The sequence below is a fragment of the Theropithecus gelada genome, chromosome 8, assembly GCF_003255815.1.
Source record: "Theropithecus gelada isolate Dixy chromosome 8, Tgel_1.0, whole genome shotgun sequence".
NCBI lineage: Eukaryota > Metazoa > Chordata > Mammalia > Primates > Cercopithecidae > Theropithecus > Theropithecus gelada.
The window spans coordinates 98,622,091-98,635,313 of record NC_037676.1 but is presented as its reverse complement, the minus strand read 5'-3'; the positions used below and the strand labels follow the sequence as shown (position 1 = coordinate 98,635,313).

The 13,223-nt window shown below is 41.8% G+C and overlaps 1 protein-coding gene across 2 annotated transcripts in view; it reads right to left on the bottom strand.

The window, feature by feature from the left end:
- PTDSS1 (phosphatidylserine synthase 1) overlaps positions 1 to 13,223 on the bottom strand; it is a 70,683-nt gene that overhangs the window by 52,504 nt on the left and 4,956 nt on the right. For both annotated transcript variants that reach the window (XM_025394085.1, XM_025394084.1), the window contains exon 2: positions 6,753 to 6,844. In XM_025394085.1, coding sequence (XP_025249870.1) covers positions 6,753 to 6,755 — 3 coding nt within the window. In that variant the 5' untranslated portion in view covers positions 6,756 to 6,844. The remainder of the gene's footprint in view (positions 1 to 6,752; positions 6,845 to 13,223) is intronic.

Sequence of the window (13,223 nt, the reverse complement as noted above, 5' to 3'; positions counted from 1 at the left end):
TAGCATTTTAAAATCTACATCAGAAATTAGAAAATAAGATCATTGCCTGACTCACCAGAAACAGTTATACCTATAAAAAATTAAGTTTACAGGACTTCACCTTAGGGAAATACAATTATTTTAATAAAAATCAGACACTGCCTGTCCAACAGCTAACATTTGTATCCTCAGGCCAGGGGCCTCCTGGCAGACCCTCTTAGTCAGCTTCTCCTTTTGATTATTATTAGTTAGAGTTCTTTGAGGGAAATTTGAGAAGGTGAAAAAAATGATCTCTAGGCAACTTTCAAACCTAAGGAAAAGAAAATTTATTTATTTATTTATTTATCTTTTTTGAGATGGAGTATTGCTCTGTTACCCACACTGGAGTGCAGTGGCGCAATCTCAACTCACTGCAAACTCTGCCTCCTGGGGTCATGCAATTCTCCTGCCTCAGCCTCCTGAACAGCTGGGATTACAGGTATGCGCCACCCCACCTAGCTAATTTTTGTATTTTTAGTAGAGACGAGGTTTCACCGTGTTAGCCAGGCTGGTCTTGAACTCCTGACCTCAAGTGATCCACCTGCCTTGGCCTCCCAAAGTGCCAGGATTATAGGTGTGAGCCACTGCGCTGGACTGGAACATTTTTTTTTACAAAAAGTAGTGAAGCAGGGGACACAGGATGGAAGGAGAAAGGAACTCTTTTTGTTTTTGTTTTTAAATTCAGAAGATAGTGACCTTTTGGATCACTTTTAAATATCAAGGAGACATGATTACCATTATCTTAGCAAAGAGAAGTCAAAGGACAAACAATGATAAACTCAGGAAAAACAAGAAATACTAGTTTTCCACTCTCCTCAAAGACCTTAAAAAAGTGCTGAGTGCAGCTGAGTGCGGTGGCTCATGCCTGTAATCCCAGCACTTTGGGAGGCCAAGGCAGGCAGATCACCTGAGGTCAGGAGTTCGAGACCAGCCTGGCCAACATAGTGAAACCCTGTCTCTACTAAAAACACAAAAAAAAGTTAGCTGGGCGTGGTAGCATGCACCTGTAATTCCAGCTACTCAGGAGGCTGAGGCACAAGAATCACTTGAGCCTGGGAGGTGGAGGGTGCAGTGAGCAGAGATCACGCCACTGCACTCCAGCCTGGGCAACATAGTGAGACTCTGTCTCAAAAAAAAAAGTGCTGAGTGGTATTTCTCTTGCAGACAACAAAAGGAAAAAAAGGAGGGCTTGTTCTGTGAACTTTTTCCAGGTGGATTTATTACTTAATTCAACATATGTTAATGAGAAGTTACTGCCGGCCAGGCACTTGAAGTACAGATGAGGCTGGGCTAGTTTCGGGGGCATGGCAAGGTGGAAAGGGGATGAACAACAGTTCAAGGGAGTTCTCAGAAACAGGAAATGTACACCAGAAGGACTCCCGTTGAAAGAAATCTCCAGCCAACTGGAGACTCAAATAGGTTTCTAAATTTCACTCCAGTGATAGGGTGGTATAGTTAAAATTACACATACACTTGAGTGTCAGTTGCTATAATGGGATGAAGGTAGCAATTAAAACATTTTTGTAAGGAAGCCAAAAGAGAATGAAGAGGACAACTGAAGAGGCAAAGAGGGCAGGAGAGAAGAAGTGTAAAAGCGGACATCAGACCCTCTCCTTCCCCTGCTCTCACTGCCAGCCCTCTCCCTCCACATCTGCTTATGGGACTGAAGGAAAGAACCACCCTGGGACCTAATCCTGCCACTCACCCTGTTGATTGTGACACACAATTTTGTTTGAGTGTCCACTCCTCTGCCATATAACTCAGGGGTGGATTCTAAACCAGCGGAGATAATCCTAGTCCCCTGTCATTCTTCTAGCCAACAAATATCTGTTGAATATCTACTCCTCTAAACACTATAGATTTCTGTCCCTGGAACTGATTGAGAAGAGACATGTGGCCCAATCCTAGTCAAAGACATGTAAGTGTGCTGGAGGATCGCTAGAAAAGGGGTCTCTACTCAAGTAAAGACACACAAGACGAGATGATCTCTTCATCTGCTGGCCACTGCCTGCCACTATATGGCTGGCACTGCAGGAGCTATCTCAAGGCCAGCAGGGCAGACTGCAGGCTAGAAGACGGTGGAACAGAAAGGGGTAAAGAAGCTGGCTCTTCACAGGTCACTGAGCTGCTGAATTAGCCAGCTTGCCAACCACCCTATCTCAGAACGTCTTGTTATGTAAGAAAATAATGAATTTCCTTAGTGTTTAAGCCATTTTGAAATGCATTTTCTATCACTTGTAGCCAAAAGCATCCTATTATAAAAGCCTATGGAGAAAGTCAAGGGCCTTCTTTGTTATTTAGACTCTACAAAAAGAATCACAAGGCTCCCTTCCTGTAGGAGCTGACCAAGTCTACCACATAGATAACATATATGAACTCACACATACTTGATGAGACAAATGGACACAATCCAATTTTGGCCTATATACAGCCATGCAGGGCAGCATTTACCAGGTCAAGGATAAATGCATTTCAAGTTGCCAAAAAATTGTTCCGGGCATGCTATCCACTGCAGGCACTTCCCCAAAACTGTCTGTGAAGGAGAGGGCACGTTTGGGCTCCATTTCTCCCATTCATTTTCATCACTTGAGTTGAGAATATGTGCCAAGGGTGGGGAGAATGGAAAATAAGGGGACAAGACTGAGTGAGAAGGGGCACGTACACTCCAGTCACAGAGGCAGCCGTTCGGCATGGGCTCCCAGGGAGGCCTGTGGCCTGAGAGCGGGCTCTAACAGGGGAGGCCACACACCTCACGGGCACCCTGCCCAGGGCCCTCCCAAATCCCCACCATCTCCACTGGCACCTTCCAAAGCCATCCCTAATTTGAAAATATTCAGTAACATTCTTTCATGTGGAAAAGTTAGTTTTACTACTCTTAGGTAAGGTGTGAATAAACAGATCTTTAGAAAACAAACGATGTAAACACAGTATGTTTGCTATATATACATGGCTTCAAGAGAATCCAAGTCCTCCTTTTGCTGACTAATGTCCCAATCCCTCCTGCACAGGACACTGAACTGCCATCCTCCTTGTTTATATCTTCTATACCCATCTGAAACCTTATTGTTGACATGGTCTGCCTTTCGGTGAATGGGGTGTGTGTGTGTGTGTGTGTGTGTGTGTGTGTGTGCGCGCGTGCGCGCGCGCGCACGTATGTGCCCAGGAGGAAAAGAAAGGATGGTAGGGCAGAAATAGAGTAGAAACAGGATACAGTAGGAAAGCTTAGATCAATGTGTCAGCTCCTGCCAGTCACAGACAACACACGGGCAACGGAGCATCGACTCAGTCACCACCCACCTCCTTTGTGGGATGCAAAGCATGCTATGTCCAGGCCAACTAAGACCCCACCCTGGGGGAAAAGACAAACCAGAGACTGACAGAAAAAAAGAGAAACAGGAGGAGACAGAAACATATTATGGAGAAAGCCAGAGATAAAGCATACCACAGTGGACCTAATATGAGATATGACCAGAGCAGCACCGCGGAAGGAAAATGCACAGCTCGTGCCCTGCCAGCAGGCTGACATCAAAGGCTGGGGGACACGGTAGCATGTTTCAGCCTTCTCACTGGTAAACCGAGCTGACTGAACTAAATGAGCTCTGTGCTCCTCCTCCCTTTGTGTGTATCATAAAGTCCATGCAGCCAGGATAAGAAAACCGAGCTTCAGTTTTATCTTTCCAGAATCAAAACAAAAGCACAGTCCCACAACGAGAGATTGAGCAGGTAAAGTCAACTTTGAAGATTAGAGAACTTCATTGGGGAACAGAGAGGCAAAGCCAGAAGAAATCACACAAAGTGTTACATCAAATAGATTTAATCCCCTTAACCTTCAGTGCCTTTTGTACCTCAAGAAAAACATCTGCTAATGAAGCCACAATACTCAGCTCCTGCTAAAGACTTAGAGAAGGGACGGCTGTAAAATCACAGCTATTGAGAGACTACTCCTTTTGAATCCTCACACTTCTAAAACAGCTCTGGGCTCAGAAACAGCAAAATTTTTAAAAGGAGCCAAAAAGAAACCTTCAAAGCCATGAAAAAGTAACCCTTGAGAACTAAGCAACAAATAACACAGGTCAAGGAAAGCTGAAGACTTAAAGAACAGACCTGATACCTTTGCACTGATCAGTTTCCTGAGGACATATGCATGTATCATGCTCTGATTGACTGATAAGGGAACAAAAAGACAGGACAGAGGACATAAGAGAAATAAAAGAAAAGTAGTAATAGAGGGCACAGACCAATAATGGTCATGGCATTGAGTGAGGACAAAGAAGGAGGCAGCAGATCACAGGATACAGAAGGCAGAATGGCTGAGGGGAAGGGGAATAAACTGTCACTACCATCTGAATAGTCACCTAGTCATGTTTCAGAGGCTCCAAATGTCTGCTTGGGTGGTGGTCAGCCTTGTGTTGGTATGGAACCTGAGACAGAGTTCGCCATTTCCTTGCTTTGAGTTGTATTCTTAGGCCACCTTTGTATGGAAAGGCCAGGGTCCAGAGCTCAGGGAACCCACCCTTGGCTGGCCACTTATGCCATATACAATATGGCACTCTTGAAGGAGAGGAGGGTCTACATAACACCCAAGCACTCCTCCAACCTAAAATTCAACAAGAGGGAAGGGAAAGTTGGCAAATAGCCAAAAAGCTGTTTGACATCAGGGATTTTTTTCAGTAAATTTGATAGCAGGAATCCCAGCTACTTAGGCAGCTAAGGATGGAGGATTGCCTGATGCCAAGAGTTTAAGACCAGTCTGGGCAACATAGTGAGACCCCATCACTAGCTACAAAAAATATAAAAACATAACTGGGTGTGGTGGTGTATCCCTGCAGTCCCAGCTGCTCAGAAGGCTGAGGCAGAAGGATTGCTTGAGCCCAGGAGTTTGAGGATGTAGTGCCCTATAATCACACTTGTGAATAGCTATTGCACTCCAGCCTGGGTAACAGAGCAAGACTTCATCTCTAAAAATTAAAAAATAAAAATAAAAATTCTACAGGAGGGTCAACACCCCTTTATTCCATGACTTACCCATATTATGCACAACTTGTCTTCATACCCTGATAACTGTGCATTACCAGCACCATCAATCCTTACGGAAAAGCCAAACTACGTTTGACATATCTGCATAAGGTACGCAGATTTTCATTAGAAAATTCTTTTTAACTTAAAAGCTTGAGTGGCTGGAGAGCTAAACTCAGCTCCCAAATAACCTGGCTATGTAGAACAATTCATTCTCTGAGGGATTCAGAGTCATGGTTTTAACAGCACGATTATTATGCTCGTCTGCTACATACTAAAACCACTACGTTCTTGTAAACATAGTGCTACATATGAGTCTGCCTCCAGAGTCCATGTTCATAATTACGATGGAAAACTCGCATTATTATTATTAGTATTATTATTATTTTGAGACGGAGTTTCACCCTTGTTCCCAGACTGGAGTGCAATGGCGTGATCTCGGCTCACTGCAACCTCTGCCTCCCGGGTTCAAATGATTCTCCTGCCTCAGCCTCCCAAGTAGCTGGGATTACAGGTATGTGTCATCATGCCTGGCTAATTTTATATTTTTAGTAGAGGCGGGGTTTCTCCATGTTGGTCAGGCTGGTCTCGAACTCCCGACCTCAGGTGATCCACCCACCTCGGCCTCCCAAAGTGCTGGGATTACAGACGTGAGCCACTGCACCCGGCTGTTGTTTTTACTCTCTCTTCTAGATGACTCGTATCTCAAAAAAAATAGGATAAAATTCCACTGCCAGCATCTTAGGAAGCCTGAAGGCCTTGACATGGAACATTTCCAGGTAGCATCTGATAACATTCACAATGAGCTTCTTACATTACACATTATAGCCTACTGAATAGCATGAACAGTTACAGAAGAAATGCATCTTAAAGCATGATATTTAAAACCCGAGTAGGGCCGGCCCATGGAAAATAACCCTTAAGAAAGACTGGAACAATTTCCAAATGTCATAGGTGTTAAAAATATATATATATATAAGACAAGAGTGAGCGTTTAGAAATGGCTACGGAGAACAAGTAGAGAATATTCTAGTAGGAAGTTACTGAAAGGGAATAAGAAAAAAGAAAGCAACTTTTAAGGAAGAATTCAGAGAAAAGGGATGAATTGTGAGCATGGCAGAACACCAAACTTGGTTTTTAAACAAAAGCTTTGCTTCACTCACTCCATAATCATGATAGGGGTAAAATTCAGAGTAATCCTTGTCTTTTTTTCCTGCTGATGAAAATTCATATCCTAAATGCATAATCAGCAAAGCTTATGGTGATAAAAGATCACTTGGGACAACTTATTTAAGTAATACTCATTACAGCATCGACCCTGTCCTTAGCAAAAAAGAAGAACTCAGCAGTAATGGAGTATTTTATGACCCAACTAATAACAAAAACAGCAACAAAAAGAACCACATTTATTGAGAGCTTATATTTTGTCAGTCATGTTCATAGTGTTTAACGTGCACCCATTTAGTTAACCCTCACAACCGCACCTATCTGTTATCTCCATTTTATAGAAGAAACTGAAGCATTGTCAGCACTCTTGGGAGGCTTCCCTGGGGCTAGGAAGTGGCAGAATGGGCATTCTGCCTCCAGAGCCTGTGCCCCTAACTACTACACAAAACTCAGATTATTTCTTTACTCCATCTTCTAGACCACTCACATCTCAAAAAAACCAGAAAGGTACAATATATAGGAGAAATGTGGTAATGCATGACGTTACTTACCATTGGGGAAAGCTAACACACTGATGATAAGAAAGAAGAAAATAACAGAGAGGATGCCTCTCCAGATGTTGTCTTCTGGAACAGAGTCATCCCTGAAAATAGAAAAACAACATTGAGCATTTACTTTCAGATCCAAAAAGATAACCTAGAGGAAGGAAGACTTCCATGTTCTAAAAACTAGGGGACTGCTACATGTATGACAGGATTGAACTTAGGTTCTGAAATAAGAGATTATACAGATCATACAGTACTTCTTAGATCATTATATGTCCAAAAAGGAACTAACAAACTAATGCTGACTGCTAATTTCATAGACCTAATTATAAAACCAGACTACATAATCAGACACACTTTACCTTCCAGTGAAGTGCACTTTTAATAGACACCTAACAATTGAATATCTGCCCAGAGGTTATAAATGTGGCCCTCAAAATGCCAGCCTGATCTTTACGAGGGTACTTATGATGCCTCTGGCTTAGGTAGGGAGGCCCAACATCCAATTTCCAGGAACACCAATTTTTACTTAAGAATGGCTGCACACTGAGGGGACACAATGTCCTCATTCAGACTGACATCACATTATTGACATTGGGAATGATGTTGCAACAGTAATAGCTCCCATTTATCTATCCACTCTGTGCCTGGCACTGACCAGGCAGTTTATAAACATTATCTCTAATGATCACAAGTTTGCAAAATGAAGTCGTATCAACCACATTTTACAAAATGAGGTTGCAAAAGTTCAGAAAGATTAAGTAACTTGTCTGAGGTTGTGTAGGTAAGATGTTGCTAAGCTGGCATTCAAAACCAGGTCTGCTAGACACTGAAGATAATGATTGTTCCCCCAAGCCAAGCTGTCTCATGAAAAAATGATCTGTCACCCTAAATCAGCCTGACTTATGTTAGAAGAGGCACAGGGTTGGTATAAGAGACATTTACAGGACACACAATATGTAGGTTACAAATTAAAAGCAAGGTTGAAATTAACAACTGTTGCATAGGAAAAGAAGGTTGATTGTAACTCATATTTTATAATAAATATATTCTGGAAGATTCAAAAAATTAAAATTAAAGATTAAAAAAATACTGGAAGAAATTGGAGAATTAAAAAAACACAAATGAACCTCAAAACAAAGCAATCAATAATCATGAAGTGGTAAATTCACGTGGCAAAGAAATCTGTAACAAAATTAAAGGAAAAGAGGTAAACTTGGGGAAAAAAAATTTATAACTCATATCAAGTCAAAAGACTAATTTCCTTAATATGCAAAGCATTTTCCTCAAAATCAACTAACAGGAAGAACAACAAATGAACACAGAAAAACAAACAGAAAAACGGGCAAAGGATATGAAGTTTGTTTACAAAGTAAAAAAGTCCAAATAGAAAAATGGGCAAAGCATATGAAGAGTTTGTCCAGAGAGTCAAAAATCTAACGCTCTTGGAAGTGAAAAGATGGTCAACCTCACTCATGGTAAGTTAAAATAGAGACTATTTTAAAAGCCTACCTTATTGAAAAACGGGCAAAGGACATGAAGAGTTCAGGCAAAGGGTATGAAGAGTTTGTTCACAGAGTAAAAAATCTAAGTCTCTGAGAAGTGAAAAGATGGTCAGCCTCACTCACGGTAAGTTAAAACAGAGATTGTTTTTAAAATCTACCTTATTGATAAAGGTAAACCTTTAATGACTGAGCTGGGGAGGATATGAAGAAACAGGAAAATAGGCATATGCTCATACACTGCTGGTAGCAGTATAAATAAATCGTCTTTATGGAGGCAATTTGCCAATATTTTAAGTCTACAAATGCATATACTCTGTGACTCAGCAATTTTACTTTCGGGTATTTATTCTTTAGATAAACTCTCATTCATGCAAAAATGACATATATCCCAGATTGTGCACTATGGCATTACATGTATTCTTAAAAAGTTGGAAGCAATCAAAATGTCCACCAAAAAGAGACTAAGTAAAGAAATTATAGTCCAGTCTTGCAATGGAAAGCTAGGCAGCCATTAAAAAAAACAAGGAAGCTTTTTAAGAATCAACTGATTCATAATAATTTAAAAGATGTCATTAAGTAAATAAAGCAAATTGCAGAATAGTGGGTATAATAAGCAACTACTTGTGCAAAACAAGGTGGGGGAATGTGCATGGGTATGTAGCTTATAATGTATGCTTATACCTGCATAGGATGTCACTGGAAATCCACCCAAAAAATGGTGACACTGGTTTTCTCCAAAGAGGAAAAATGAGGGGTTGGGGAGAAGTATGGAGAGAGGTATTCACCACATACCCTTTGATGTATCTTGGATTTCAAGCGATGTGAATACATCATTCTTTTTGAAAACATTAATTAAAATTTTAATTAATGGGTTATTATTAACCACAAATAAATGGCTATGGCAAATCAGTAAATTCATCTCTATTTAAAATTATCTACCAATCAAAATGCTTGAAAATGTACATTAGCACTAAATTTGTAACTAAATGGGTAATACATTAGGATATAAAACCAATGAAATGGCAGTTCTGTAAATTTTGAGCAATTTTATTAGAAAAAGAGGATCAAATGGATGGCCTAGTTTCAGAGGGGGGAAACTGTTGATTAAATGGAATAAAATAGCAGTTGGGTCTGAAAAGTTGGCAGTTTTATATTTGTCTAATTAGGAAAAAAATGTATTAATGAAAGACAGTGAGGTCTTTGGATAAACTGAAAATACGCAGTATGGGAAGATCAAACTTCTGCAATCAAAGATTAGGAGATAGGAGAGTGAGTTTACGCAGCCATGTGAGTCCTATCGGACTAGAGGCCCCAGTGTCACACTCTACTGTGAGTTTTGAGAGCAGAGAGTGTGTCCCCACCTCATCTAGAATAGCCCCTTACCAGTCTGTGGTGGTGGTGCACAAAAAGAACAGAATCCCTGACAGGTGAGGACGCCAAACTCCCCTCTGGCCACAGGGCAACCTGAGCACACAGGGCCATTCTGTAAGGTCTGCTGTGAGTCCCTCCTCTCTGAACCCCGAATAATCCAGAGATTTAACCCCATGCTGAGGTTTCCATAGTTAGTCATGAAACAGAACTTGGCTGCAGAGTCCAGATGAGTGGACTCCAAATGAGGGACAAGATCTAGTATCCATGGACGGCCACTATATTCTAGTGGCTTTGCATGTTAACCCTCTGAATCTTCGTAACACTCTAAAGCAGGAAATGATCATAATCTGCATTTTACTGATAGGGCCTGGCCCCAAAGCACAAGCTCTTTCCCCTACAGGAGACCATACAGTGCGGTGACTGGTACAGGCTGGGGCCAGACCACCAGCCTGTGTGACCCTGGGCAGATTACTTAACCGCTCAGTGCCCCAGTTTACTCCTCAGTAAACAGAGGATGGTAATAGTTCTACCTCATAGGGTTGTGTGAGGATTAAATAACTGAAAACGTGTAAAGCACTTAAAACAGTTCCTGGCACAGAGGAAGTGTCCGTTATTATCATGAGTTCACAATGTTTAAATGCCCTTCATTTATGTCCACTCATTCCTTCATCAAATTAATGCCTGTCATTGGGTAGGGGCTCTTTGAGGTCGGAGATGAAGAGACATGGCCCTTATTCTTGAGTGGATCAAGATAAAAAAGGACAATGAGACATTACCTTGCCCTGAAGGAAATGTTTTTCATATATAGGAACTATCTCTGACAGACCTCAAAAAAGCCCGAGTATTCACCTGTGATTGGCCCCTTGGTGGGGTTGTAACTGTCTCCTACGGCTTTGTGAGGCTGCAGTGTGGTTCCTGCTTCTCAGGAGAGATCATGACTTGTGCTCTGGGCTGCCCAAACCTCATCTCGACTCTTCCTGGTCCAAGGTACTTGCTCAGCTAAGATATTTCAGTTCACAGCAACAAAAAATAAGAAGACTCAAAGCTTTCCATTGTGATGCTGTGTGTGACACCTCCTTGACTTCTTTCCTGGGTCTACTGCAGCTACTAACAACAAAATGCCCCAGTCTGCAGTGCCCTGAACACTCCAAAGAACTTTCACAGCTGGTATTTTATTTAACTGCTCCACAGTTCTGTGAGGGAAGGCAGAGCAAATATTATCTTTGCTTGAAGGATGAGGAAAATTAAGCTCTTGGTTTATCTTGCCCACAGTCACACACAAATAGAGGCAGAGTGGAAGTAGGTATGAAGGCTTCTGGAATGTTGGCTCTAGGTCAAGACTGCTATTATACATTCTCCAATAAGGACACAAACAGACAAGCTTAGGGAGGCAAAGTCTTCCTCGCTCTCTGCTAAACTTAGGAGATGCTCCAGCATAGCACCGACCACATATTGTGAAAATACCAAATGTACAGCTTAAAGTAAGAAAGCTCCCTAGGGCACAAGTCCCACCTCATTTCCCCAAGGTAGCTCTGGTGCCTGGCACAATGCCCTGGCACACAGTAGGCATCCACTTGCCATAGTAGGTGGTAAGAATGAGCAAGATGATATGGCAGAGTAGGCCAGTGACTCAGGTAACATGAGCGGGGAGTCTTAGCCTGACCCACAGGGTCCACTGGCAGCGACTTCCCTCTCCCCTTGCAGAGTGTTGGCTACATAGGGCTATTGAGACCATCAGCAAATATCTAAAAGCCCGACAAGTTTTCAAACACCTTGGCTTCTTCTGCAGAGCATTGTTTCAGCTAGGATAGGGAACTACCCAAAGAGACAACGTCTTAACAGCAGGAAAAGTGTCAGGAAAGCCCTGAGTTTAAAAAAAAAAAAAGTTTGCACTCCCAAGAATTTCTGGACTCCGACTCTGATTCTGTCTCAATTTAATATTTGAGTACAGGAATTTGACCACAGGAGTGGTAATTTCAAGAAACCAAAGCAAACTCCATTCACTTGCCTACAATCTTTTAGACAAGTCTTTCTCCCTGGGGTCAGGCAGCCAGGAATGTCTAACCTTTATTATGATTCCTAAGGCTTCTAGGTTAATTGTCCCTCTCTCCTCCCATCTTCTCCCTCATTATCCTTTATATGAGTCCTTGAAATAAAGACCTACAGGTTCATATTTAGATAAGTCACTGTTAAGGATCATCTTTCCCAATAAAAAGTTTAATCCCAGGTTACACGGTAGACCAATGTTAAGTAGCTTAGGTATTACCTTTAATACCACATTCATCTATTTTATAGAAAGTTATGATCCTCATCAAGAATTATGGGTGAGATATCAACTAAGAGAAAAGAAAGGTGATTTTAAAGTTCTTATTGAATAAATGATTTCATGCATTCCATTCATTCAGCATTTACTGGATGTCTATCCTGGGATGATTAAGATAACTGGCCTCAAGAAGCTGACACAGAAACAAATATTATGACATGTGAGATACAATAATAAGTATTTGGAAGGACATAAACATTTCTTCCTCTGTGCTTCTTAGAACAATTGAGAAAGGTATCTTGGAGGGGAACCATCCAAATGGATCGTGAAGGATGCCAAGGGTGGCATCATGTGTGGGCAGGAGGTGGTGGGAGGTGCCTTCCAGTCTGAGAGATGGCAGCCCTGCCTATGTGTGGGACACGTGAGCTGTCAGGGCATGTTGGGTGTTGGGTGTTGGGTGTGCTGTGTATGGAGGGAGGGAAACACGTGGGAAAGTAGACTTACTCCATTACAAAGGACCCTGGAGTCCAGCTAGTACTTTCTTATAGGTGACAGGCATCTACTGAAATACCAATGTCAACTAGCTTTGGTGTTATCTTTCATACCATACTAATTTCATTTTATGGAAAGTCACAATCCTTTTGAAGAATTACAGCTAAGTTATCAATTAAAGCAGGAGAAAGGTGATATGTTTTAAAGTATTTATTGGATAAAGGAGAATTTTAAACAGGGAAAGATGGGACCATGATTTTGTCTAAAAAGATCACAGGGGCAGCACTGGAGGGAGGGGGAGCCAGGCCCTGGGAGTCAGCTATCCCAAAGGGTTGGGAGTTTGCTGAGCAAAGGCTTGGGAATGGAAAGAGAACAGTCCCGAAAGCTGTAAAGGCCCAATCAGACCTGCTGAAGATAAACCAGATGGTGAACTCCAGGTTGGGAGAAACCTAGGCTAGAAGCAACGAGGACTATGAACGGTTGAATTGAAGTAAATGGGATGCCAGGGCTGAAGAAGCAGTGCAGGTTGACTGGACTAGTCCTGATTTTGGGATTTGTTAAGACTGAAAAACTGTAACTTCTCTACAGAAATCTGGGGCAATAGGAATGATGTCACAAGATTAATTGTGTTCCATCTGGTAATAGAACTACATTTAAAATGCTAAACACAGTTTATTCACAACAGATGAACTGAAGATGAACTGCTTACTAAAGAGGAGTCTGAAAGGCAGCAGTTCCTAGGTATATAATCTCTGTGGGCTGAGGCATCATCTAAGCCAAATAAATATTTAAGTCACCCAAGTACCCATTCACTGCAGAAGACCCCAAAGAAATATATGGCACATT